The 27,193-nt window shown below is 37.5% G+C and overlaps 1 protein-coding gene across 1 annotated transcript; it reads right to left on the reverse strand.

Moving 5' to 3' along the window:
- Positions 1-241: 241 nt before the first annotated feature.
- Positions 242-26,436, reverse strand: etv4 (ETS variant transcription factor 4). The gene is made up of 12 exons (XM_079845844.1): positions 25,611-26,436; positions 24,926-25,016; positions 24,645-24,692; positions 18,215-18,268; positions 7,742-7,871; positions 6,992-7,201; positions 6,181-6,467; positions 3,331-3,399; positions 2,729-2,776; positions 2,189-2,361; positions 1,205-1,306; positions 242-691 (listed from the first exon to the last, which is right to left on the reverse strand). The coding sequence occupies exons 1-12, from the start codon at positions 25,665-25,667 to the stop codon at positions 464-466; spliced, it is 1,497 nt and encodes a 498-aa protein (XP_079701970.1). The 5' UTR covers positions 25,668-26,436; the 3' UTR covers positions 242-463.
- Positions 26,437-27,193: the final 757 nt, after the last annotated feature.

Raw genomic sequence — 27,193 nt, forward strand, 5'->3', positions numbered from 1 at the left:
TCAGATATTCTATGAACGTCCTGTTTCTACTGGAGGTTACCTTACATTACAAATCCCATTGCATGTATTTGGGTTTAGGTCTAACAGACTGAAACTAAAAACTATAAGAGAGCTTGGATAGTAGCCTTCTACATTTTCTTGAATTGGTTTCTCTATCTAGTAAAGTCACAAGTAAACAATCACTTTTTTGTGCATTTTGCTTTTGCTGCAAACATAAAAAACTGAGACGGTTCGCATGATATAGTAGTAATATTGGGTCTTTATTAAGCAATCTCTTGAACCACAGTAATGTGTCTAGATTAGATAGGCCTCAGAAGTGAGAGGAATGCAGAGTCCCTAATGAGATTAATTTAATCAAAACAAAAAACAAAAAAACCTTATATACAAGTGGATGGGGTGGGCATGTGCAATAGGTGCAGCGGGTAGTAAACTGGGATGGGGAACTTGGAAGAATATCGTGGCATTAGTACATGTAGCCTTTGGAGTAGGGCTGAGGGCCCATGTTGGTGGCAGCTGGTTCGGGAGGGTAAGACGCTCCCTCGTCAAGGTGAGACAGCGGCACCGTGTCCTCCTCGTTGACGTAGCGTTCGAATTCCGCCTTCAGACTTGGCCGCTGATTGTCGGGAAAAGCCAAGGATATTAGAGCTTCTGGCTCGCACACGAATTTGTAAACATAACGCTCACCCGCCACCTGGGAAAAAAAAAAGTGAAATATTACTAATAATAATAATAATAATTAAATATTTCAAAATCAAAGGTAATAATAAGGACCCCTTTTAACATCTCAATAACAACACTGATTGATATCAGGTTGATGCATCATGACTATAACTAAGATCTTCCAAGAAAATCTATTTGAAATAAAAAATAATAATAATGTAAATAAAATGTATATAATTAGGAAAAAAAACAAGTATACACCTGGATTGAATTGAATTTTGTATTATTGTACTTGAATTTAATTTTCTACAGTGTGTTTTCACTGGTGTCAAAAAGAAACAACATTATTTAATGAAATTTTACATTTAAGAAAGTGTGAGTAAGACTCCTTTAAGCCCAATTTTGAATTATTATTATTATTCGTTTTACTCAAATCATTCTGGACTCTGGGACCCCACATATAAAGTGAGTCTCAACTTAGCGTGAGGGTTGACATGGGGAAAAATAGCATAGGGAACCATAAAATAGGATGATGCAACAATACCTTTTGCATAATTCCCTTCTCATAATAGTAGCGCAAAGAGCGACTCAGTTTGTCGTAATTCATGGCTGGACGGTTCTTCTGCATCCCCCAGAGTCTTGCCACCTAGAGTATCAAAATAAGACAATACAAACCATAAGAGCAGGAAAGGACTGTACTGCAGTGCCTTAATCTGAGCACAAGAGGTCCTTGGTGTCTGTACAACAGCTGAACTATGAGAAGGAAGGGCGAGTCCCCACAAAATAATGCAGTTCCCTTTTATATAACCAAATTACCACTAAACTGACCAAGAACACCACACGGCGCACAGCGCAAACTGCTGGTTGTCAAATCTAGAGGAAATACTTCTTTATCCCAAATTTAAAGGTTCAACTTGAGGGCCCTTGAGAAAAACTGTTGCTCCATCTTGGGTCAGTAAACTTGTGTGTCTGCTGACATTTGAGGAACAGAGTCTTTGTTTGGCTGTACGCTTTAATTGCGATAGTAAAACTTTGCTTGTAATGAATGATTCATGCGTAGAGTTGAGCAGAACTGATGGATGCATCTCTGCATGATAGTTTGCTGAGTCATGCCATTTAGCCGTCTACTGACCACAGACAATAGGAGGTTAACGCTCTTGTCTCGACCACTGCGGTGTGCTTAGACTCCAGCAAAATGGAAGGTTGTAATATTTGGTAATGGAGCCATTCTCCATTTTATTTCACTATGCTGTTAAGTGGGGTAAATAATGCATGGCAGCTAATGGAAAACTGGCATTGTGTGGATGCGTTCTTAGACCCTGGGGAAGTGTGAGCTGATCGCAAGCAAATCTCTGAAACCCATTGTTTATTCTCTCTATAGTTTGTGAAGTCTGAATAAACACTGCATCGAATTGATCCGAACCAGCCAATATTCATATTTTCCTCTTAGATCTTTGAACAATCAATTGCTTTTCTGGATAAAAATCATATTTTGCCTGCTGAGAACTCTTAAAAGCCTGATGTTTACCTCCTCTGGCTCAATAAGTTTAAATTCCATGCCACGGCCGGTCCATGCGATGAAGTGCGCATTGCCGGGGTCATCGAGGAGGGCTACCAAGAACTGCCAGAGCTGCAGTGAGCCACGCCGCTGATATGGGGCACCTTCACGAAACACACCGCCCCCTTCCTGCTTCACCTCACCTGAACACAGGCAAAGAGATAACAATTAGAATTTTATCCAACATAAGACACGTGGTGGTAAGGATTTGAACTGAAATCGCAGTGTGGTTTTAAACCCAATAAACAAAGTTTTAGAATTTTGAAGAAATGTTATTAGATAAAATGGATAAGAAATATTTAGGAATCTGCACAATTTCAAGTTCAAAAAAATTATCAAATTTCTGACATTGATCATGTAACTCTTTGTAAAAATGGCCAGACTTATGGATTTAATTTCTCATTTTTGTATGTTGTAGTTTTAATTACTACATTGTCTGAAACTGGCATTTGAAGAGACTATTTGAATTGGAAATTAGTGCTAGTTGTAAGAAAATAACATAAGACTTACTTTCAAATTTCTCAGGAACAACGCGGGAATCATTTTCAAACATGTAGCCTGAGAACAGGACAAGGGTAATATGAGTACACTGGTTTATACAAAAAACGATTCACATGAGTTATATTGTGCTAATGTATTAATGGCAGTCAATAATAACAAGCATTTTCCTGTTTGACTTTTCAAATTGAGATCTATGATTACACTAACTGTTTTTCCATTGATATGGAAAACATGGACTCTTGATGATTATTATTATTCAGTTATGTACACTTATGAAGCAAGGAACTCAATTTTCTGTATCTAATGGCTCATTACAGAGATCAGCTAACAACTGAAAATACCCAAAATGGTGCTGCAAAGGCAGCAAGCGAAGAGAAGGATTATTTTTCTTCACTCCAGGAAAAATACTTGTCTTTTCCAGTAGTAATATTTACCCTGGAATTCTTTAGGCAAGGGAGAAACAAATGTCCATGCCAACAGAAACACAGACCCTCTGGCCTGGTTAGCCAGTGACCGCACTGTACCGGCCAATCCTGATGTGCTGCGAGTGTGTGAAATTTGCATTCTAGAACTATAGCTGCATGTTCTAGATGAACAAACCATGTCCTTACCTTCACTGTTGTGCTGTGGGTTGGGGTAACCCTCGTTGTGATGGTACATAGAGGGGCAACCAGGCACATCTGTAGAGCAAACAAACACCCTCAGTGACTGATGCATGCAAATCATCTGTTGATCTTTATTCATGTTATGTTGGTGAAATGACAACTGCTCTGTTTCAATACCTATATAAGTATAGGCAGTATTTTAAGGCCTGGTGCGAAAGCTAAAGGTAAACATCTTGATTATGTTGCCTCCTAAAATACCCAGCTTATGCAGCATCACAGAATGCATTTCAACAAGTGAAAAAAAAGGCTAGATACATTTTGATTTCAAATAAACATACTTTGTATGTATCCTGAAAAGAAGGCAATTCAGTGCAACGAATGAAAAAAATTAATCCAAGATGGTGGACAAGACTAAACAAATGTTAACTTTGAACCTGAAAGTTATAGATACAAATAGTTCAGTGTAATTAAAAATGAATTATTTTACCCAGTGTTTGTGTGCTATGTATTTTTATGTCTGCCAAACCCCTCATATGTGAAATGTTTACTTGAAGTACCTACTGAGATATTTATTATTATGGGTAATTATAAAGACTAAAATGTAAAAAAAGTTACAAAACTATTATTTATGTCTTAAATTCTACTTTCAAACATTCAAATCCTCAAGTACACTGTAAAAAAGGTGCAGCCTGATATTTTTAAGTACAGTCAACTTGGATTTTTAGGTAATTTCAACTTAAATAACTGACTTTAAAAAATCTTGTATAACTTGTATAAAAAAAAACATTGAAAATCGCTTAACTTATGATGAGTTAAAACAATGTAAAAACATGTTGTCATAATGTATTGATCATATCATTTTTGTTTACAGTGTATGTATCACCATTAGCACTACTGAAGTCAATTTCACATTGCTCTACTGTATGAAGCGTTATTTGTGTAACTCATGGCCTATGAGGATTTCAAAACAGTCACTCGTGAGGTTACGTTGTGGTTAGGATATGCTGCCTTAGGAGGAAGCTCACTAGGTTTGAGAACACAGCTAATCATTGCTAGTCCTCTTAAGGCACTATTTCTGTAGGGTGTGAGCCTGGTGCATCTGGAGATTTGATAACCTCTGCCACTGAGTGCTGCAAGGACAAAAGGTCCATTTGTCATAAAGTCATTTGTCATAATATCACCTGTTGGCAGCTTTATTTTTAGGCAGTAAAAAGCAGTGAATCTTGCACCGTACTGCAGGAAACCAGAATCAGCTTTTTAGCTGTCATACCCTCTCTCTCTATTTCTCTCTTTCTCCCCCCCCCCCCCTTCTATATGTACTGTATAAATAAGAAGCGGTTCATTTGTGAGGTAGAGCCATGATTCATGGCTGGAGAATGCAGTGGCAGAGGCCATGATAAGAGGTCACAGGGGAGAAAGAGCTCTGAGGGACTAGAGCACTTTTCTCATACATAGAGCTCAAATTAATGTCATTGTTGACAGTGCTGTCGGACTGTAACTTATTCCATTTTCAAATGAAACACTGTCACAGGACCCCTTCTGAAACAAACTGGGTGGTAGGGCTGGAAAATCAAATTGTGACTTTGATATAATATTTTAATGTGATTCTAAAATAATAATAATTACTGTTATTATAAAAATATAAACAATAAGAAATATTACTATTATAATATTTACTTAAGTATTTAAGAAAAAATACCTTTTTTGTCATATAAGAGTGTCTCTTATTCATGGTTTTGGTTTCTTATGGATGTTGGCATATCTTGCTCTGTTTTTGTTCTGTTGCAGAACGGCAGGGATGAATCTACTGATAACATGCTGTACTCAACCTCAGATAGGGCAGTCTATCCTCACACAAACATCCTTTTGTTCCAGATTATCGCATCCAAAGTTGCCACATTTCAGCGCGTATGAATCTAAGAAGTAGTATCAGCCTTTCTCAGTGGTATTTAGTATTATTTATATACTGCTTTTGCTTCAGTTTTAGTCATTTTAGTACTTCAACATTTATATTTTGTTTGATTTCAGCTTTATTTAAATTACAGAAAACGATTTGCAATAGTTTTCGGGTTTTTTTAACAATAGCAACACTGGCGCTAGTACCTTAGGAGGGAACAAACGAACCCAGAAAAGGTCATGTTTGCTTTTTTTGTTCCATTTAAAGGATCAGTTGAACTGGTAACTTTGTTTTTTTGCTCATCTATGTGCAGTGTTTGTTAGATCACTGTTGTTTGTGGTCTTTCACAGAGCACTGATAAGTTGGACCAGAGCAGGGTGTTGTGTTTCGACCCTGTGTCAGTCGCTAAGTCGAGTGGGAGGAGGTGAGTTCGCCTGTGTTGTGAGTATATGGTCCGAGCCCCCCGGCTACAACACAACTCGCCCTCCCACCTCCCGCTCTCTCGACCAAGCCAGCGCACGGGCTCGGGTTACCGAGGCTACGCTCATTTTTCCATTATGAGTTCATCTGCCTGCAGAAAAAGGAAGCCGCTGCTGCAACCCTACACCCGCGAGCACTCCGCTGGGGATTCTAGTCTTTCCAGTGCCCTCCATTTTCTCAATGAAATTCCTATGCCTCCCTCCCTCTCAAAGAACACAGGCAAAAGAGGAGGGGTGAAGGAGCGGGGAGAAGTACAGAAACACTGTTGAGACCTTTGCAAAGTGTCAGTGGATGTGGAAGCGGAGAAGAACAAACAAAATCTCTTTTAAAATAAAAAAGAGACTTCGGTTTTCTCGACCAATTTACTGTTTACATTAGTGGCCTAATGTGGTTTAATTATTCAGGAAGAGAGAGGAAAGAAGACACTTTCAAAGCAAATGAATTCACTCTGTGATCAGAATGTCTTTTGACTCACGTACCAGGTTCGTAAGTGTAGTCAGTGGGTTCCTGTTTGACCATCATATGGGCAGGAGGAAACCTCTGAGGCTGTGTCCCGGTCATGTGGGCCACTCTGTCGTACAGAGGGTCCAGGTACTCCTGCTTGAAGTTTTGCTGAGGAGGATAAGGCAAGCAGGGGTCAGAGTGTTGCCTATGGTAACTGCTGCCTCCGCCCCCGCTGGTGTGGGCAGGATGCATGCGCTGCAGGGCCTGGCCTTGGGAAGAAAATGGTGGGCACATCTCTGCAGAGCCGGAAGGGAACCTGGAACTGGCAGGGAAAATAAAGCTTTGATTATCACATAAAAATGATGTGGCAATGCAAGTGTTCTCGTTTGACAATACATTTATAATAAAATGCTACTAGTCAAAAATGATATTGAAATTCTGGCCAATTCTAATAAGCTCATAATTCTTTTGTTATGGTAGACTGTTATCTAAATATTAAATTTAAATGCTATAAAGGGAATTTGGCATCACAACATTATAATGTACAGGATGAATATTGGATATTCATTGTGAGATTTGCCACACATCTTAATTTTGTTTTACTTTTACCAGTGCCATTAAATTTAACCGTGTTTTTAAAGATTAACTTTAGTGAGCATTTGATGACAGCAAAGGTCATCTAAGTTAAACACAGAAGAAATGAGCATTCGCAATTAAATATCCAAATGGATTAGTATTCAAAATGGCTGATTTTAGTTTTTCAGCCCATAACCATATGGTACCAATATATCATGCAGTCAAATAGTCAAAAGTAAACACCTACACATTCTTTATCATTATTGTTACCTGGGGTTCATGGGGTAACTGTGGCTGTGGCAGGCGTGGGATTGGCTAGCTGAGGGTGGATTCATGTACCCTGACTCCGGCCGAGTTCCCACTGTTGGTTTAGGGGAGTAATGCTGCATAGGGGACATGGGTGTCCCTGGACAAGAGCTCTTAGATCCTCCTGCTGCTGCTGTTGTTGCTGCCACAGCTGCTCTCTTCTGCTCATAGGCACTGCAGGGCACACAGACACTTTTAAAACTCAACAATGCATTTCTTTCCAGTCATAGATCATGTATGGATGTATCTTCGACTATGAACACTTTTATATTTTTCGGGTAGATTTCTATTGAAACTAAGAGATTATTTTTTTTTCTCTTTGAATAAAGGCCACATTAAAAATGAAAAATTTATGTATAGATTTTGCTTTACGCATGTCCCAGATTTTCATTGTTCCAATATGAAAATGCTAAATTAAAATATTAAACAAAGAGTGGAACAATCATAAACCAATTTAATATTTAAGTAAAAAGGGAATTCTAATAATTTGTGCTGCTATCTCCAATTATGTGTGAAAATATTCTTTAATTGTATTTAATTAAATAAAATATTAAATTAACTGTAGCAAGATAAGTGTCCTTTTATTCACCACAGAATGTTATTAAACACATTGCCTCATATTTGGTGGAAATGTTCATGATTTTCAGATAAACAATAGTCCTGTCATAGATAAGATAGATACTTCGATCGATCAGCATCCGGCTTTTGACTGACCTGGCGTAAAGGCACTGCTCTCCATTGGGGTAGCTGAAGCTCTGCTTGTGGCTGCAAGACTGGCTGGGGTCTGAACCTGGACTTTGAGGCTCTTTCTTAATCTTCACAGGCGGGCTGTGGAATGCCACTGCTGTAATACACAGAGAAACAGGTTCATTAATGAACCACATTTCAGGTAATTCCTGTCTCGAGAAATGACGCACTGCGCTAAAAATACAACAAGAGTATACAATCTTAGGTAAAGATACACATGTTTGTATTCCAATTACTTTAAAGGGCTTAGTTTGACTTTAGCCATAGTGAGGGCAGTAGATCATGCAAACGTGACCACTTAACTCCACCATAGTAAAACGTATTTCCCAGGTTTCACAGATAAGGCTTAAGCCTAAAATGTCTGTTTGGACAGTTTTAACTGAAAGCAACTTGCGCTGACATATCTTTAATATGTCAGTGCCATTGTTTTGTCTCAAAATGCACACCAGTATTGTATTTTTCTAAGGCACATTTATAAACATAATTAAACTAAGGCCTCAAACTAATCCTGGCTTAATCTAAGCCCTGTCTGGGAAACCAGGCCATTGTCCTCAAGACTCAGCTTTAAAGTAAATTATAGACATAAACATCCACTAGCATTAAAAAGTACTTCCATCAATCAATATGGAAAAGTGGACATAACCATTTTAGTTTAATTATTAATGTGCGTTAGATTCATAATTCTTATTTCCAGATTTCTTTTTTTTTTCTTCAACTCTTTCAAAGAACACAACGGCTACAACACATTGGCTGTGGTTTTAAGTAGTATGTCTTTTATAAACACATCAACAGCTGGTCATTTACATGAGAATTTTTTTTTGGTTTCTTCAGTCCAGCTTTTGGAGATTTTGGCATTTAGTTGAGGAGTAGCAGAGGAGCCGCCCAGCATGCGTGGGGTCTTGGTCTAAACCGCAGTGCTGTTTATTATTGGAGGGGAGCAGCCAGGCTCAAAGACGGCACGGTACAGGATGTTTTTCTGGGCCGCTCAGGGTAAACAGCAGCAGCTGTGCTCTTCCAGCTGAGCAGCAGCTCTGTGTTTATGGCTGTTTATGTGTTGATTTGTCGTGGGCGCAGACCTGACAGAACAGGCACTGCTGAATCCCAAGCCCAGGTAATTGCATATTTCATTCACAAAAACAAGAAAAAAGGGGGGAAAGGCCTTCCAATACTCTAACACAGCAGCACAACGTCCTGCCCTCTCAAAGGCAACACTAAAACTGAAAGAGCTGAGTAATGAGTCTGCATACAAGATTTATAGATTTGACCGATTGAAAAAAAAATCTTAAATCAATGCTTTTATAATGGACTGCTCATTTGATCAATAAGGCTGCAAGTTCTTTTATAAATTCATTATGAACATAGAATCACTAGACACTAAAACCACTCTATTAATGTAATGAATCATTCCTCTCTAAAATGGGAAGGAGCACCAAACAAGGATTTCAAAGGGGACACCTCGGGAACGTGTAACATTGTCAAGACACATCCGTCTGCCATTAAATCTCCCCGAGTTTACAGACTGATGGCAGTCGAGTAAACAGAGATCTGACAATGAAGGAAGCTCTTGTTCTATATTTGGTGTAATTTGCCTAAAGCTCTTCGTTTTGGCTTGTCTCGTTGCGATTCATGTGAAGGTTACATCACTGTTCCTCTAAAACCACTCATATTTCTTCAGTTTTGTTTCTCGAGAAGAGTTGTGGGGGCTGGGGGGGTGCAAACCTAAATGTGTAATATAACATCTGTGTGAAGTGTTTAGATATTCTTGGTTCTTTTCTTATAAATCACGTTGTCAGTAATCAGGAAAGAGTGTAAAGGCAATATATATATAATTCATGAAATGAAATAAAAATAATTGTGCAAGAGTTTGGATCATGTTTATGCTTTGTAAACGTAAACATTTGGTTTTATGTGATGTGTGTATATAAATTAACAGCTGTCATGGAGTTACATGACAGCTGTGTCGTTTTCAGCTATTATTGCAAATTATAATAAATTTTATTTAAATACTTTAAAGAATAATAACATTATATTTATAGTATAGTTCATATTATAATTATATTATATTAGATTTGTTTATTTAGTAAACAAATCTAAATATTATATACAGTATATATAGTAAACAAAACTATATATTATATACAGTATATATAGTATATATCAACCTGATCTAACGGCAATTCGTACATATTTTACAAGGTGGCTAATATGTACGAATTTATACGACCTCACACGAATTCATACGTTTTTTGCTAAATTTTATAAATAAATTAGCTGTTTAGTCTTTTTTTCTAATGTCTTTTTAAATACTTGAGTTATTCAGCCTAGAATGGTTATGTTTTATTTATTATCTCTAAATTACCAATTTCGCATATAGGCCCTATATTAATTTAAAAGCCTTTGATTAGGGAAATTAATAAGTGATATGTGCTCCCTTTAGTTTTTTTCTCAATATTAATAAAACACAAAGTTTATTCTGGAATTCGTAAAAGCATGAATTGCACATTTTATTCAAATTTTTAACAAACAAAACACAAAGACGGAGAATTAAAATGTGTTTGACGCCTCTGGTGATTTTAATCTGTCACATAAAGCTATAAACCTGGCAACGTGTAGATTTAAATAATGCTCTCCTTACATATGAGTGCATTTAACATTCACACCTCCCTTCAAGCTGCATCTAAGTGTGAAAAACCAGTAGCATTGTACCTAAACGACAAGTGTCTCCATTCAGGATGAGCCTTTAGAGACAGGCAGGTCTGGAGGTGAGAGCTGGACTTTACATATGTAAATAGCACGATTCAGTGAAGAGGATAAGGGGTGAAAGGTGATGGTCATGGTTGAGTGCTTTAGGAAGTAGGGGATCATTATGGAGGGCCATTCAGTCAACTCCCACCACAAACAAATCTCAGGACCCCGATACCCCCTTGCCCCAAACAAAAAAGATCCACCAGCTGTGACAGATGGAGGTATGGTGGCTTTAGCCAAGAGTTCTGGGGGATCCTCGGAGACTGTGCTAAAGTACAAGTAATTGCTTTGCTTTTTTTCCCTTTTTTTTTGAATAAAAGTATCATTGTTGAAATCGGGAGTGTTTGAGCAGTGCTTTGGATGAAGAAAATCAGATTTCAGTCACTGTTAAAGCAGGACCATTTGTTTCTGAGTTGAACCTTAACTCTACTGATCATCTGGACAGTATTGTATATTCATGTCAGGCTCACTTCCTGGAAATGTTCATCTTATGACAGCTACAGTTGAGGCCAACCATATCAACTCAACAGGTACAGTGAGCTAAAGTTTGAGTAATAATATCTCAACTCAGGACTCTAAACCTATCATATCGTTCCAGAGGAATGTGACTGCTGTGGCCTGTTGTCAGATAAAACACAAATCCCGAGCAGAACGAGTCTTTATGCAAAGACAAAAAACACTGAACAAAGGATTATCGTGTTGCTTTAGTATGGTGTGATGTGAACAAATCCTTCATGCCCATTTTATATACAAGTTGATGTTGTGATAAAATCTGATTTTAGATTATGATAACAGTCTGACTGTCAGTGAAGAGATGCCACCTGGCGTCCCACTGGCCATTTGAGACCAACAGTGACAAATCAATAAGAACAACAAGGATGCCAATTATGTCTGAATGGCTTAAAGGTTGAAATGGCAGTATTGATTTTGGGCAGCCCACTTAACACGGCTCTCAAAGCTGGTTTGTTTCCTTTTAAGTACAGCCTGTCATAGGTAGTACATCAAGTGTTTAATTGAAATAAAAGTGACAGGATTGCAAAAAAGAAAGTTACAATTATAATAATCCAATTGGGAATGTCAAAATAGAATTCTAGTCAAACAACGACCCCTAAGTGTAGACAATGCAGTGCTTAAGTTACTTTTATGGACAATATTAAAATACTACACTATTTTGTCTAAAGGGCAGTTTACACAACATCGTTTTCAATAAAAAATGGAAAACTTTGTATGCGTTTTGGCCATTCATTTACACAACAATGGCATTTTGAGGGGTCTGAAAACACAAACTTTTGAAAGAAGGGTTTCAAAGTTTTTGAAAACAAAGTTTTTGTTATTGTCTCCGTAACTACAAAAACACGAATTTGTGAAAAAGGTGACATTATGTGCATGTGTATTACATGTTTAGTTTATAAGCACTTCGTTTTTTTGTACAAAATGACATCGCCAACTACTGGCCTGGCATGAATAATACCATATCCGTTTTCGCGGATTTGTATGAACCGAGATCATTTTGACAACATTGTCGTCTGAACGCAAAGATCAGTTTTTAGTACATCGTTGTCGTGTAAACGTACCCAATCAATCATATAGATTTTTTTATTTGAAAAAAAGTATCTTATGGGCACCAAGGCTGCATTTTACTTGATCAAACATAAATTAAAACAGTAAAATTGTGAAATATTACAATTTAAAGGAAATATTAAAATGTAATTTATTCCGTTGATTGCAAAGCTGAATTTTCAGCAGCCATTACTCCAGTCTGGAGTGTCACATGATCCTTCAGAAAACATTCTAATATGCTCAAGTAACATTTATTAATTAACAGTTGTGCTACTTAATATTTTTGTGAAAACTGTGATACTTTTTTCCCCCCAGAATTCTTTGATGAACAGAAAATTCAAAAGAACAGTATTTATTTGATATATATATTTTGTATATATATATATTTTTTCTTGACACTTTTGATAAATTTAAAATTTGATTTCTGAATAAATGTATTATGTAGAAGAATCTTACTGATGCCTTTTTAGTGTGTATAATGTCTTGGTGAACAATACAAAGATGAGAAGTTGGGACCCACTTTATATTAGGTGGCCTTAACTACTATGTACTAACATTTTAATTAATAATTTGATACAATGCACTTATTGTGTACATACATGTCTTTACATTGTACTTACATTTTTGAATATACCTGTATGTAATTACATCTGTTATTAATTTCTGTAGTTACATTTGTAATTACACTGTTGACCCTTCCCTTACACCTAACCCTACCCTTAAACTTACTCATACCACCACACCTGTCCCTAACCCTACCCGTATCCCACCTCAATATCAGCCAAGGTGTTTTGCAATACAATATTAACACAGTAAGTACATTGTACTTATTTTTTGATGTAAGTAGTTAAGGCCACCTAATATAAAGTGGGGCCAGAAGTTGTTTTTGGTTTAAGTAGAAAAGAAGCCAAGCATTTTAAAAAGGTTCTTTTTATAATTTATATCTTTATTTATATAAACCCACCATGATTAAAATGATCAGTGGAAAGTCCGGGGAGGGACATGATAGAAAGGACTGTTCTGTCAGCTAGAGGTTTTGCAGAAACAATGCAGTCATCTCAGCACAGTACAGCAACACATGGCGGACATGTGGTGTCCATGTCAACACGATCAGAATGAAAGAGAGTGCAAGCGAGAGAAGAACGCAAACAAAAAAAGGAAGTTCTGGCTTCTCTCAGATGGTGATTGGCCAGGGGTTTTCCATAAAAATGCACTCTTGGGTTTGACTGTCGCTTGAGAGTGTCAACAACTTCCCTGTTGAGTATCAGACGGCTATTGGTAACTCAAAATTGTTGACAAACTTGAATGACAAGATAACTAAATTCTCGTGTGAAGCTAAATGTGTGAGCTCTCAAGACGTCCTTTGTTTGAAAACACAGCTTTTGGATTCTTAATGTGTTTTTGTGTAGTAAATGTCACATCGTGAGTGGGTGTGGATGAGACTGGCTGAAGACGTTTGAATGGCATCGACATGTTTCTGTTAACTACACGGTATCACTTCCCTTTATGATTGGATTCTTTTGTTTCTGATGAAACCATATGACACCGTTTGCCAATAAAAGAAATGCACCATCCATCTTTAGAAATGAATCAATAAGCTATATTTTACCAAAAGATTTACTTAGGAAACACATAGATGAAAGTGAAAATGCGAAAGGTGGATGACCATAATCTGTAAACGCAATAGAATGATGTCATCCAAGGCAACATGATAGTTTTATGCTTGCGTTCATGTGGAAAGAGTAATCAAACTCTCTTCCTCACATTCATCAGCCCTCTCTATATTGCAGTTCGCTCTTAATGTTTAATGCATATATTGATTTTCTGCTCATTGCAGAAATTATATAATGAACTCTACTGTAGAGAATGGAGACGTGTAGAGAGAGACGTTTTTATCTCCGAAGGGAGATAACACCTGCTCATTGAATTTCTGTCAAGCCGGCGAGAAATACATTTCTACTGAGACTTGTCTCCCTGTGTCCCATCTGGGCTGATATCATAATTATACAGGGAGAGATAAAGAAACACTCAAGCTTTTTTTCTTAAGGAGCCTGATCTACTCCTGAGATCACCCTGGATCAATAGATCCATCATTGCTTTTTCAATACGAGACGTGGCTCGTTGCATTTCAGCAGAACTGCCCTAAGATTATGCTGAACCAATTAACTGAGCAATGAAGTGATTTAGCAATGACTTGCATTATTTAGCTGGAAAAGACTCTGTGTCTCCAAACGCTGGAAGTCTCTGATGTGTGTTCGTGTGTATGTTAGGTTACATATGTTCTATGTTATCATTATCCCCCCACCTCAGTTTCTTTTCTATCAGCAGGAGAAGGGAGGAAAAGAGCCTCTCTTTGAGAGCAGGGAGAAAAGACAATTTCCTGGGTAGGCTTAGAGTGTTGGCCCTTTGCTTCTGTCCTCACAGATGCAGTAATAGGCACACTACTGTCCATTCAATGCCTTGACGGCCATACCTCAGCCTGTGAAGTAGATGTTCTAACTTGTTCCAACAGCAGACCGGGGCGCAAACTTCCAAATTTAGTTTTACATACGTGTCTGAGCTGCTGTTTACTATTAAACATAATTTTAAGAACATTGATAGTTTTACACACAATACTTTTATAGAATGTATTAATCTTGGTTAATCATGTTTTTAAGTCTCTTGCACTTTACAGTAAAAACAGTAATATTGTGAAATATTACAATTTAAAATAACTGTCTTCTATCTTAATATATTCTAAAATAAAATGTATTACTGTGATTGCAAAGCTGAATTTTCAGCATCATTACTACAGTCTTCAGCGTCACGTGATCCTTCAGAAATAATTCTAATATGCTAATTTGGTGCTTCTTATTATCAATTTTGAAAGCAATTGCGGTTTTCAATATTTTTCTTGGATGAATAGAAAGTTGAAAAAACAGCATTTATTTAAAATATAAATCTTTTGTAACATTATATATGACTTTACTGACACTTCTGATCAATTTAATGCATTAAACTAATGTATTTCATTGTTTACTTTGCTTAATAAATATTGTGAAGTGTTTGCTTGAGAAGAGCAAGCAAAAGAGCAGACTTTAAAAGAGAGAGCAAAAAAAGGAAAGAAAAAACCATAAGAGTGACAAAAAGAGAGCAGAAAAAGTGAAAGAACTGGCGACAAAGAAAAGGCAAAAAACACAAAGAAAGAGCAAACAGAGCAAAAGAGAGAGAGAGAGAGAGAAGAAGAAGAGGTAGAGGAAAAACATCTCTGTAACGGCTGTGTTGAGCGCAGCTCTCAGTCAGTCCAAATCATGAATGGAGATTCCGTTTTCTCTTAATGTGCTGCCTCAGCCAGTCCCTCACAACCAGCCCATTCATAAAAAATGTGGGGCTTAAATGTGCGCGTGTGTCGGTGTGTGTGTACGCGTGTGGCTCATTTCTCTGCAAAAAGTTAGTGAAAGAGGAAAGCCTGGCCCCCTCTATGGGGTAGAATGACTGGTCTCTGTACATTTTCTGGCACTCTTGAGGATGTTTTTGCAGACTTTGTTGCATAGCAGCTGTATTTTGGAAAGCTGAGAGCTGTAGAGCTGCATATTTTGTTAGAGAAGGGGCGGGAGGCGAGCACGACAGCACGATCCAGTGATATATCAGACACGTCGAGAGAGCTAACGGAAGGGCAACTCAACACAAACAAGCTTGGGGCTGTAAATTTAGAAATCCCTTTGCACATCTCTTTCGTTTTCATCTCTCTTGCTCTTTACTTCTCTTTTCTGGAACTGGATTTATAGCCACAACTTCCTATATAATTACTACAAGGCACAAAACAAAACAATGGCTCTCCCAACACAGCATTTGCAGGATTAACTCACATCTTGGAACACTCAGTGTTGAGACAGAGAGAACGGGAGAGAAAAGGCAGCCTAAATTATCACATTTCAGTACAGTTGGAGGGGAAACAGGATGGGGGTGGGGTTAAAACCTCCATTCAGAAAAAGGAACCATGAGGGTGGAGTCAGTTCTGTTCTTGAACATTTTCATGAATGAGAGAAAGAATCCTGTTAGTTGAGTGCCATTACAAACAGCATAAAAACTCCTTGTACTAATTAATAGTATAAAGACATTTTGAAAATGTATGCATTACCCATTTTTGTGGTGAAAAAATATATTTCATAGACTTAAGTGGGAAAAAATACATTACTAAGTCAATAAGTAAAATAAAGTAAATATAAAGTATAAATCTTTTTTTTTCTCTCAAAGAACGGGATTTTTTTCCACCTAAAAAACTGGTAAAAGCTTGCATTATAAAAAAAAATACAATTGTAAACGTTCACAATTATTATTTGACAAATATTAAAAGACAAAATACACTTTAATTTTATTACAATTTATGGTAAGTTTGGTGTTTGCTTCATGATATGTTGTTCTGATGCATTACCTTAGGCCACTCTACAGAAGCCTAGAGGAGTCATTTTAAAGCATTTAACATGCTAATGATTCCCTTACTAGTCAAACTAGTCATGCTCAAGTTTTGAATGACAGTTTATGTACCAAGTTTATGTACCGTTCAACCAAATGACTGCGTTCCATCTCTAATAATGACAAACAAGAGGTCACAGTTACGCCAAATGGAGACTCTCAATGTGGAAAAACGAGAGGGATGGGGATAGATTTTCCAGATGTGCAGGTGTTGCACAACAGCATGTCCAGCACCTCCCCCACTTCTTTAATCTGGCATTCCGTTCTGTCCCGGAGTCTTAAGACTCACGGTCGTGCCCAGACGGGAAACAACTTGACTGGCAAAACAGCCGAACACTTGGCTTCATGTATCTTGTTTTCCCTTATGTGTTTACAGACAAAAGGCCAAGAGACAGTTATGAAACGTAACATGCTGGCATGGTTTAGAAAAACATCTGACTCACCTGAATATCATGGTAATCTTAGTTTGAACCTAGCCAAGCGATAGGGAGGAGGCTGTGTTTGGATCTTAGCTGGTGGTGTAAGCTGACCCACACCATGTAGAGAACACAAACGTGGGAGAATATGTTTATGTTTAAAGCTGCCTTGTCACCTCAAGTCTTTTTTTTCAATGAGCGACCTCAAATGGTGACCAATTCCTGAGTTATTACTCCATTACGTCTAAATGAAAGGGCGGGTGTTGCTGTCAGTCAAAGCTTTGCTCCACTTAACTAATGTGACAGGCCTGTCAGCCTGAACTCCCATCTCCTCTGTGAGCATTAGGAAAGGCTGTCAATGGCAAAGAGCACTGGTGATTGGTTATGTCCTGATGGGGTTAAGTAGACATGACCCTTTCCTACCCCAGAGTTCATCTCCACTTCCTCCCCCTCATTGTTGCACAACAGACAAGAACAATATGTTATGGGGAGCATCTGTCACTAGAGGTCAGATCTAGAATGGGGTACTACAGCACTGTTTGCACACATGAGTTTGGGGATTGCGACTAGCCTGTGTCTTTTAGGAAGCCACGGAGCAGTTCATGTTACTGAAAAAAACAAGATCTATGACTCATACCATGAACTTCGCAACCTTTGAAAATAAATGTCACCATAACAGACTTGCTAATGTGATAAAGGCCCAACCCAGTATGTTGTGAATGGCTTCAACAAAAGGTTCAAGGGGAAGTGTTTACAGAGCGCGCACCACAAAGCCCGGCACGCCATTGACAGGAGACACAACAAAATGAGGAAAGCAGTTGAAAAGGCAGCCCTTTGCATTGCGCGGTACAGGAATTTGCTTTCCCATTTACACCTCTGACGGGCACAAAAAGGGAATCTTTGTGCTTGACTCATGAATGATCTTTTACCGGCTTCCTTGGCTGCTCAATTGAGTCTTTCAGGCACATGCAAATGGAAGGTGCTCTTTAGTATGAACATCCAAATGCGTCAGTGTAAGTGTAGCAGGTTATGTATCGAGTGTTTCTGTTACACGGAGCATGAGAACAGGACTGTTCGCCCAAAAACCTCCACGCCTCAGCCTCCAGCAGTTTGTCAATCAGTCACTTTTTGGACAAATAATTGGAGGACAAACCTACTTCCTTTTCTTTATCTTTTTGTTTTTGTCATCTCTCTCACCCTCTCAGGTTTCTGGTTCATTAATGTTCATGCTTAAGACGTGAATCAAAAGGGATGCTGTACTTACAGTTCTCTGAGTGGAAGTCAGGAACAAACTGCTCATCGTTGTCAGGAACTTGAGCTGCAGAGACCACCAAAACGTTAAATAAGCATTATTACTATATAATGACATCATTTCAAATTGTTTTTTTTTTTCTTTATATTCTTTTATGAAGTTCCTCTGAAACCCAGTATATTATTCTGTTTTACCACAAAGTAGAGATACACCTTTCCTAAATATTACTATCGATTCTAGAAGTGCTGTTTCTGTTTGGGGTGAATTTGTGGAAAATAAAAATTAAAAAAGTTAATTTATAAATAACTATAATTTAGTATAATCATACCTAGATCTAGTATCAACCTCATACTTCAATGTTAAATATGTTGTCTCGCCGACCCCAAACAGACCATAAGGGTTCAAATGTTATTTATGTTTTCCTGTGTTTCGTAATCTTTGCACCGTCGACTCAGAGATCAGACTCAAAATATGCCTTCAAACCAAGTCATTTTTCAAAGCACACATAGCCTAAATGGACATTGTGATTTGATGAAGGGATGGGCTGTCCATTAGCCTAGCCTGTGTATCCCTTCATCATCCCTGGTGAAACCTGAGTTACTGCCCCTGGACAGCCCGTGACCTTCACCTCCACTTTTCCATGTGCCAGCACTTTTTCACAGGCAGCAGATCAATATCACCACTGAGTGTGTGTGCAGATATCTTGATTACTGCTGAATTCCATCAGATGAACAGTAGATGGGCTATTATTACTCTTCGATTAAAATTTGCAGCCTGCTTCTGTATTATTTGTATTTCTGACTGTGCTACAGCTTTACCATTATCTATCTATCTATCTATCTATCTATCTATCTATCTATCTATCTATCTATCTATCTATCTATCTATCTATCTATCTATCTATCTATCTATCTATCTATCTATCTATCTATCTATCTATCTATCTATCTATCTATCTATCTATCTGGTTCACTTTGGGGCCGTTTACACAACATCATTTTCATTAATTCATTCATGTACATGACAACACTGTTTTGGCGGCATGACATTTTTTTGTGAAATTGATACTGTTAACATCTCAATTTGTGAAAACGATTATGTTACGTGTATTGTGTTCAGTCTATAGACGAGTAGTGTTTCTTTAGAAAGTAACATCGCCAACTACTGGCCTGGCATGCATAATACAGTGTTTTTAGTCGTTTTCGCGGATCCGTGTGAACAGGGATCATTTTGATATTGTTTTTACCTGAAATAGGGAAAACTTTTATGTTTTTAGTACATTGTGGTTAGTCTCAGCCTCAGATGTCACGCCCACGGACCGTTGGCTGAACGTTTGATGCATATGGCACACTTTTCTGGAAACACTTCAGGAGTTTTGAAGTTGCCATCTGATTGGTTGAATTCTACAGGATGTCTGCGAGATGTGTGTGTTGGGTTCTTTAGCAGTCCGCCTGGAAACAAATGCTGTGACGGCACACTCCCTCGTGGAAGAACAACGCCGTTGTGTTGTGACAATGAGCGCTTACCAGGATCAACTTAACGCTGGATTTTCAAAAGTATAAGTTCGCGGCCCCACTTTTGCAGTAAACTTGCTCAACGTTCTTGTATTTATAGATGCACGCCGGTCTGTTATTGCAGGGACATCGACTTTAATTTTTTTAAGCCCCTAAACATGACGCAGAACAAAATAAACTGTGATTGGTTGCATTACATGGCAGTCAACGTACCCTTAGTTCTTAAGTGACATGAAAAAAGCAGAAAAAAAGCTTGTTAATTAAGTGATACAGTTCTCTTTTAATTCTCCATGTTAACATCAACTGAAATTAACAGGCAGTGATTTTTAGATGAAGATGACAAAAATCTTGTTTAGGGTGTGTGAAAAAAAAGCAAGGCCGACTTGATTGGAGTGACTAAATTTAGATGTAAAGGGTTATTCCTGCAACATCATTATGCTAATCCTGCAACCTAATTATCAAAGATAAAAATATTGCATTGAAAAAGATTTTGGTGCAAAACTTAGCATTTGCACGCCTGGCACTCCCACACATCTGTATCATATACAGGCCTTATTTAAACATAAAAAGGTGATCAAAGTCAGACCACAAGAAGTGATGTCCTCCCCCTACTCATCACCAACACTCTAGCCCGACCCTGCTGATGGATTTACAGACTTTCAAGCTGATGTAGCCAATTACCTCGCTTATCCATCGTAAGCATGTTTCAACAGAATAAGAAACGATTCAAAAGAGAGTAAATGTAGCAGTGTACCGTTAATACTAAATGTCTCTTCTTGCGCACATAGAAAAAAAATCTGAAGGACATTCTCAGACAATGTTGATGAGCTCTGCTTGGTGAAGTGTTCTGGAATTCATCACCTGCTTTGATGTCTTTGAACGCTGGCTTTTAAGGTCATGCAATACGTGTTTGAGGAGAGAAAGGGAGCAAGAGAAAGAATAGAGAAGATAAGGTTGAGGGAAAGTAGAAGAAGAGTGCAGTTCCTAGAGTTTAATGAGCCTCAGACAAGGAAAGGGTTGCTTTGAACCTTTTCTTCACGTCGGAGAATTGGCATGCATACGATTAGAAGATTAATGTGTCTGGCATTGAGTACAGTAATTTCCTAGGTGTTTATGGTCAAATTAAATGCAAATAGATTCTGTTAAGCTTCAAATGGCTGTGAGTTTCTTTAAAGGTTGTGCTGGGTGAAATCTACAGACACAAACAAAAGCTATGGATATGTCTTGCATACCGATTGCATAATAATGTACAGTAACAATCAATAATGTCCCATAAAGGATATTAATAATAATATGTGGTTTTGCTGACTCTACTTTTTGTGGATTTGTGAATTTGCAGACTGGTTCAATAATGGAATATAATACCACGGACTGCTAGTCAATACAGTTGGGGAAATGGCTCAACAAGTCACTGTTATTATGCTAATAAATACAATAATAAATAAAAGTAGCCATGTTGAGTTGTCCTTGAATAAGGCAGCTAAAATGTATACATATTGATGCATGTGATAATTATGAAAGCTTGTTTCAGAATAAAACATTTTAAAAGATAATTGCAACTTTTTCGTAGAATTGCGAGAAATAAAACGCACGTGTGAGTTATAGTCAGAGTTGTGTGATATAATGTCAGAGTTGCGTGATAAAAAATCAGGATTGCGAGATATAAAGTCAGAATTGCGAGATACAGTCAGAATTGCGAGATATAGTCAGAATTGCGAGATATAAAGTCAGAATTGCGATATATAAAACCAGAATTGAGATATAGTCATAATTGCGAGATATAAAGTCATAATTGCGAGATATAGTCAGAATTGTGATATTAAGTCAGAATTGTGATATTAAGTCAGAATTGTGAAACATAGTCAGAATTGTGAGATATAAAGTCAGAATTGCGAGATATAAAGTCAGAATTGCGAGATATAGTCAGAATTGCGAGATATGCAGAATTGTGAGATATAAAGTCAGAATTGCGAGATATAGTCAGAATTAGGAGATATAAAGTCAGAATTGCGAGATAAAGTCAGAATTGCGATAAATAAAGTCAGAATTGCGAGATATAGTCAGAATTGTGAGATATAAAGTCAGAATTGCGAGATATAGTCAGAATTATGATATAAAGTCAGAATTGCGAGATATAGTTAGAATTGCGAGTTATTAAGTCCAATTCTGGGGGGTGGGTTATTTTTCTCAGAATTGCGAGTTTATATCACGCAATTCTGACTTTATAATTCGCAATTGCGACTTTAAAAAAAAGTTAATAGAGTTAATAGAAAAAAATTGTGAGATAATCACTTTTATGCAATTACCTTTTTATTTTTTTTATTCTGTAGTGGAAAAAATCTTCCATAGATAATAGCCTTGAATATCTTGTCATAGTAAAATTGCTCTTCTTTTTTTATAGTTGTGGTGTTGTTTTATATTTTGAATTTTTTTTTAGAACTATATCTTTATCATTATCATCCTTGGTGTTATTCTTTATTCTCAGCTTTATTTCAAACCAACTTCCCTGTAAGCAACCAACTTCCCTGTAAACTGGTGTTTAATAATAATAATAATAATAATTATTATTATTATTATTATAATAGATAAATGTACTGCCCAAAAAAATATTTATAAACATTTTCAGTGTCTTTTACCGCTCAAGAAAAGGCACGAGCAAAAGAAACATAAGTTCTTCCTCTTTTGTCCACTGTCCTTTTTTATTCCTGACATGCAATATCTCCTAAGTCATGTAGGCTAGTGTATGAAACTGACGCTTGAAACTTCAACATTCTTATTTTTTCTTGGATGTATTCCCTCTCCCCTTTCAGCCCGCCGACCATAAACACACACACACACACACACACACACACACACAAAACAGAACGATGGGAGATTTAAATCCATCTCTTTAACATTAATCTGGTACTTCCTGTGTGACGGAAACAGTACTGATGCCCCTTTGAGCATGCTCATAGAAATTACATTAATTTCATAGATGCTGCTCTTATCCTGTTGCTATACTGTAATTATATTAGAGCCATTTAAGTTTTCTTCTTTTCTGCCCCGAGGAAGATTAGTAAGGCTGTTTTTATGAGACAAAGCTGAAGCTAATATTTGGCCCACCAGATCAAGCAATAAATCATTTAGACATGTTTTAACTTTTTTTGAAAAGGAACACACGCAATGTTTAGATAGATAAAAAAATATCAGTTTAATGTGAGTCCCTCAAGCTCTTGAATTGAAACCAACCCAATTTCGCTCAGTAGTTAGGGTGTGTGTGTGTGTGTGTGTGTACGCGAACGCATACATGGTCACATCAGACTATGTGTCTGTGTATATCTGTGGGAGTGTCTGTGTCTGTGTGGGTCTGTGTGTGTGTGTGTTTCAAGTCAGTGAGCTTCCAGGAACATCTTGTCAAGGGCTTTGAAATGCAAGTCAGCACAAGACCAAAGTTCGTCTGTGCAAGCATGGAGACATGTTTCCTTTTTCTTTGAGGGAACCTGAATGACTTTTTTTTGGTTCGGCAGATCCTGGGAGGAGCCAGGCGGTCTGTCTTAAAATGTAAAGAATACTCACATGACTGGACAAGCTTTTCTATTAACAACGTTTGGCTTCCTTCAATGTCTTATCTTACTCTTTAAAGTGCAAAATCCCTGCAGCGGTGTTTGTTTTAACAATATGATGAATTACTCATCATAATCACCTGATTATGAGCCTTTCCCTCCAACCAGAAGAAAGAAAAGAAGTTCATGGCCAGCAAAAAAATGTTTTGCCTGCTTTTAAAAAGCAAGTGTGTGTGGCCAATAAAATTGTTATTTTCTCTGTACTCTCAAAACACTAAAATCATTTTGTCCAAACTTCATTGCAGCTAAAGTGTTACGCTGAATGATCCAAAGTGACTTACAACTGAGGGATACAAAAAGCAATTGTGCTTCACCTGTTAAATTTCAGTGTACTTTGTGGAGTCAGGGATGGTTTTCTATTGTTTCTAGTTTATAGTCATTGCCTCCTCTCTGTCTTCTGACTGATGTGTGAAGTCCGCAGTTTGACCCTGCATAATAATAGCAGATAGTTCTTCTCTGAGGATGACACAGTATATTGAGAACTCAGACTAAATGTCCTAATATTGTAATAAAAAGCCTTCGTATATGAGATCGCGTATGGCAAAAACGAGATACAAGATCCAAGGAATGAACAACGGAGATAACGCACATATATATACATTAACATTCTCACTAATATAAGCTAAATGTGCGCAAAATCATTGTTTATGGTTTCATTTTTAAAATTGCATTCACTTCACCTCTTAATTATTCTCCTAAAATACATACGAGGGTTTTCTGCCATGGGACAGATGTATAATTCATTCAAAACAGCAGGGTTCCAGCCACCCGGTCTCATTGAGAGCAGCCTTTGTGTTCTCCACACTCTGACATGTACACAGTAAATTGTTTCTGGCAGGGTTCATTTCAACTATTTGCCTCCTGACTGTCTAGCTTTGATGCTGTTTGTTTGCTTTGCCTGGGTGTACTGGCTTTAAGAGCCTTTGTCAGGATTTTTCGATAAAATGTGACCAGCAGAATTGTGCAATCAAGGCATTTTTGTACACTTAACAAAAGCAACACATTTGCAACGATTATGTTGACACGGCGGTTGTCCTACACAGCAAAACTGATCTTAAATCTAGGCCTTAAATACTATATCGTGCCTATTAAAACCTTTTTTTTTTTCTAAACTGAAAACATGAATTATTTGTAACTGCTGTCCTGCCTTATTTGCCTGGGAAAATAAGCCACCCCATTCTGAATAGTCTTTCTATTGTTTTTGCGTTACAGTGTGCATTTGCTATAGCATGTCCTCATGTGACATTTCCCAGCTTATTGCCACTAGAGGGACATATTTATTGCAATATGGACACACAATACATGCTTAGAATAGGCACATACCTTCGGTGAGCCATGTCTCCTGAAGTTGGCTTAAATCCTGAAAGAGATCTATAAAAGAAACCGAAATCATTGTCATGCTGATCTGTTCTTTCATATGAGCCATTTATTTCATTTTTGTATGTATTAGTTTATCTAATTAAGAAAAACAAGTCTAAAACAGTATTTTTTGATAAATTAACTCATTCACGTGTAAAATCTGCCTTTTTACTGTCACCGTCCTGACTGTTGAGCCAGTGTAGATAAAACAATATCTAATTTATTAAACCTGCTTGCTACTTTACCTTCAGATTCCTGAGGGGGTAATTCGGTGTCCATGTATTTCCTTTTCGTCGCCATCAACAGCCTATTTAGGGGCCCATTTCCTTGCGACCTCTACAAAACAGAAACATTATGTAAGTGAAAAAATACATATACACAGTGAAGAAGAGTATAACTTCATAATGAAAAGGATGGATATTTCCTTTAAACCCACTATAGAGAACTAGACATTTTTAAAAGAAACTGTAAAAGTGATGATTGTTACAATGTACTTTGACAAGGATACTGTCAAGACTAAATACTTTTTTTTTTTTTTTGTCATAGGATAGTTTAGGATGATGCCCATTCAACATCAAAACTTAATTTAGTGCATTAAATCAGTACATTAGAAAATACTGAGAATTCAAGCATCTTGAAAAGGGAAGTTGTGATTTCCTTTCAAGTAGGCTAAGATTCAATTTTGAGAAAAGCTTTTGCTGAAAGGATTAAACTTTACCTTTTTGAGCACAACGTAGGCAACATATGGAGAAATAGAATATGTAGTAGGCTATTTACTACAGTTTTACTTTGTTTCAGCCCAAACTGAAAGCCGTTTTCAACGCAATAGCGCTTGCTTAAAACAAATCACATGCAACGACGACAGAGAAACAGCACAACATCCCCGCGTGAAGCGCAACGAAGCTTTGAAGTGAATAAAGCCATACTCACATTAGCTAAAGTATAAGGCACTTGCTGGTCCAGATATCCATCCATCTTACAATCCATGCCTTAACCGTTTGTGGTCATTTAGGCTGTGTTTTAATGATATCCACGCAGACTGAGAGGGGAAGGAAGACGGACAGAGGCAGCAGCAGCAGTTTGTGAATGGAGCGCGAGAAGGCTGCATACGTAATGAGCTCCATTCACAAAAAACCACCAGCGTGCGTATAAACACACACTGGTCTCTGCTAAATCACAGTTTGGACAGCTCGAGACCTGCTCTTTGCTTCATTTGAGGCAAGACGCTATTGTCTAAAGAGTTTGCAATGGATTTTGCGGGGTAAAAACAATTTACACGGATAATCTGACAACTAGCTGATCCTATATGCCACGTTTATGCTGGTATATTGTAAGAGTTAGGCTATTCGTTACCATTGGCCTAAAAGGATAGAGACGACGAAAATAAAACATATTGTTTTATATTATCGATATAGATTTATGTGATGACTGTAAAACGTAACGTTATTTGTTTGAATTAATTTAGCTTGTCATATCATTTCTAAAGCTATTTTCTCTGCTAGATAGTGAGTTTTACATGTTTAAAGGCAGCTATAAAACAACTTTTTAATTTTAGTGGGATATACAGTGCATGTGTGGCCACAGTGCGTTGATTAAAGACACAAATAAGCACTTTTCCTAAATCACACTGCTGACTTTAACTTGCTTTTCTCGCTGTCGGATGTTCGCTTAGTCTTAAGGATTTTGATTGGTGGATTTTCTCTTTCAAGAGCTCAAATTTCTTTTCTTTGTCCTTCCTTATGAATGAAACCTCTCTGCACATTTCAGCCAATCAGTTTCGACGTTTGACAACCGGAGGCGGAGCTTGCACTCTTTTAACCAATCGGCGCTTGATAATCCCAAGGGTTTTCCCTAGTACGTTTGCAGTTGTTTTTCATTCACAAAAAAGGGGAAAGTCGAGGAAGGAAAAATGCCATTCATAAAAACTTGCCCCAGCAGGAATGTTTTTATGGTTGTTTTTAGCGTTTGCTCTATTAACAACAGATACAGCTTGCGAAAACATCACGTGGTGGCTGCTGGGCTCGGGACAGCAGTGGATGGTTGCAATCTCAGAAGTGTAAATGAGTGTACAGTCTGGCAGCGAAATGCGCAAACAGCGACACATACTTTCCATTATAAAACAGAATTACCTGCGCAAAACAATGACGTCCTCTAGTACATTAAACTTCTTGTAAACAGCGTTTTGGAAGTTACTTAGGCTACTACTCTTTTAATGTTTGGCCATTTCATGCCATGTGTGCGGACATTTTGGAACATCAGCAGTGTGTGTGGCGATTCTGGAGAACTATAATTACTACAGTGTTAGTAATATTAAACTGTGACTACTAAAAAAACAACAACAAAAAATTAAAACTATATAAAAGAGTGTTACATTGTGTGTGTTCATGTTTTTCTATCCCGGTGGGGACTTCAAACCTGAATGCACACTCGGGGACTCGTGTCACCTTAATTGAGTTCCCCATGAGGAAACAAGCTTATAAATCATTAAAAATTAGTTTTGTAAAATGTAAAAA

Source organism: Gobio gobio (assembly GCF_949357685.1).
Source record: "Gobio gobio genome assembly, chromosome: 20".
NCBI lineage: Eukaryota > Metazoa > Chordata > Actinopteri > Cypriniformes > Gobionidae > Gobio > Gobio gobio.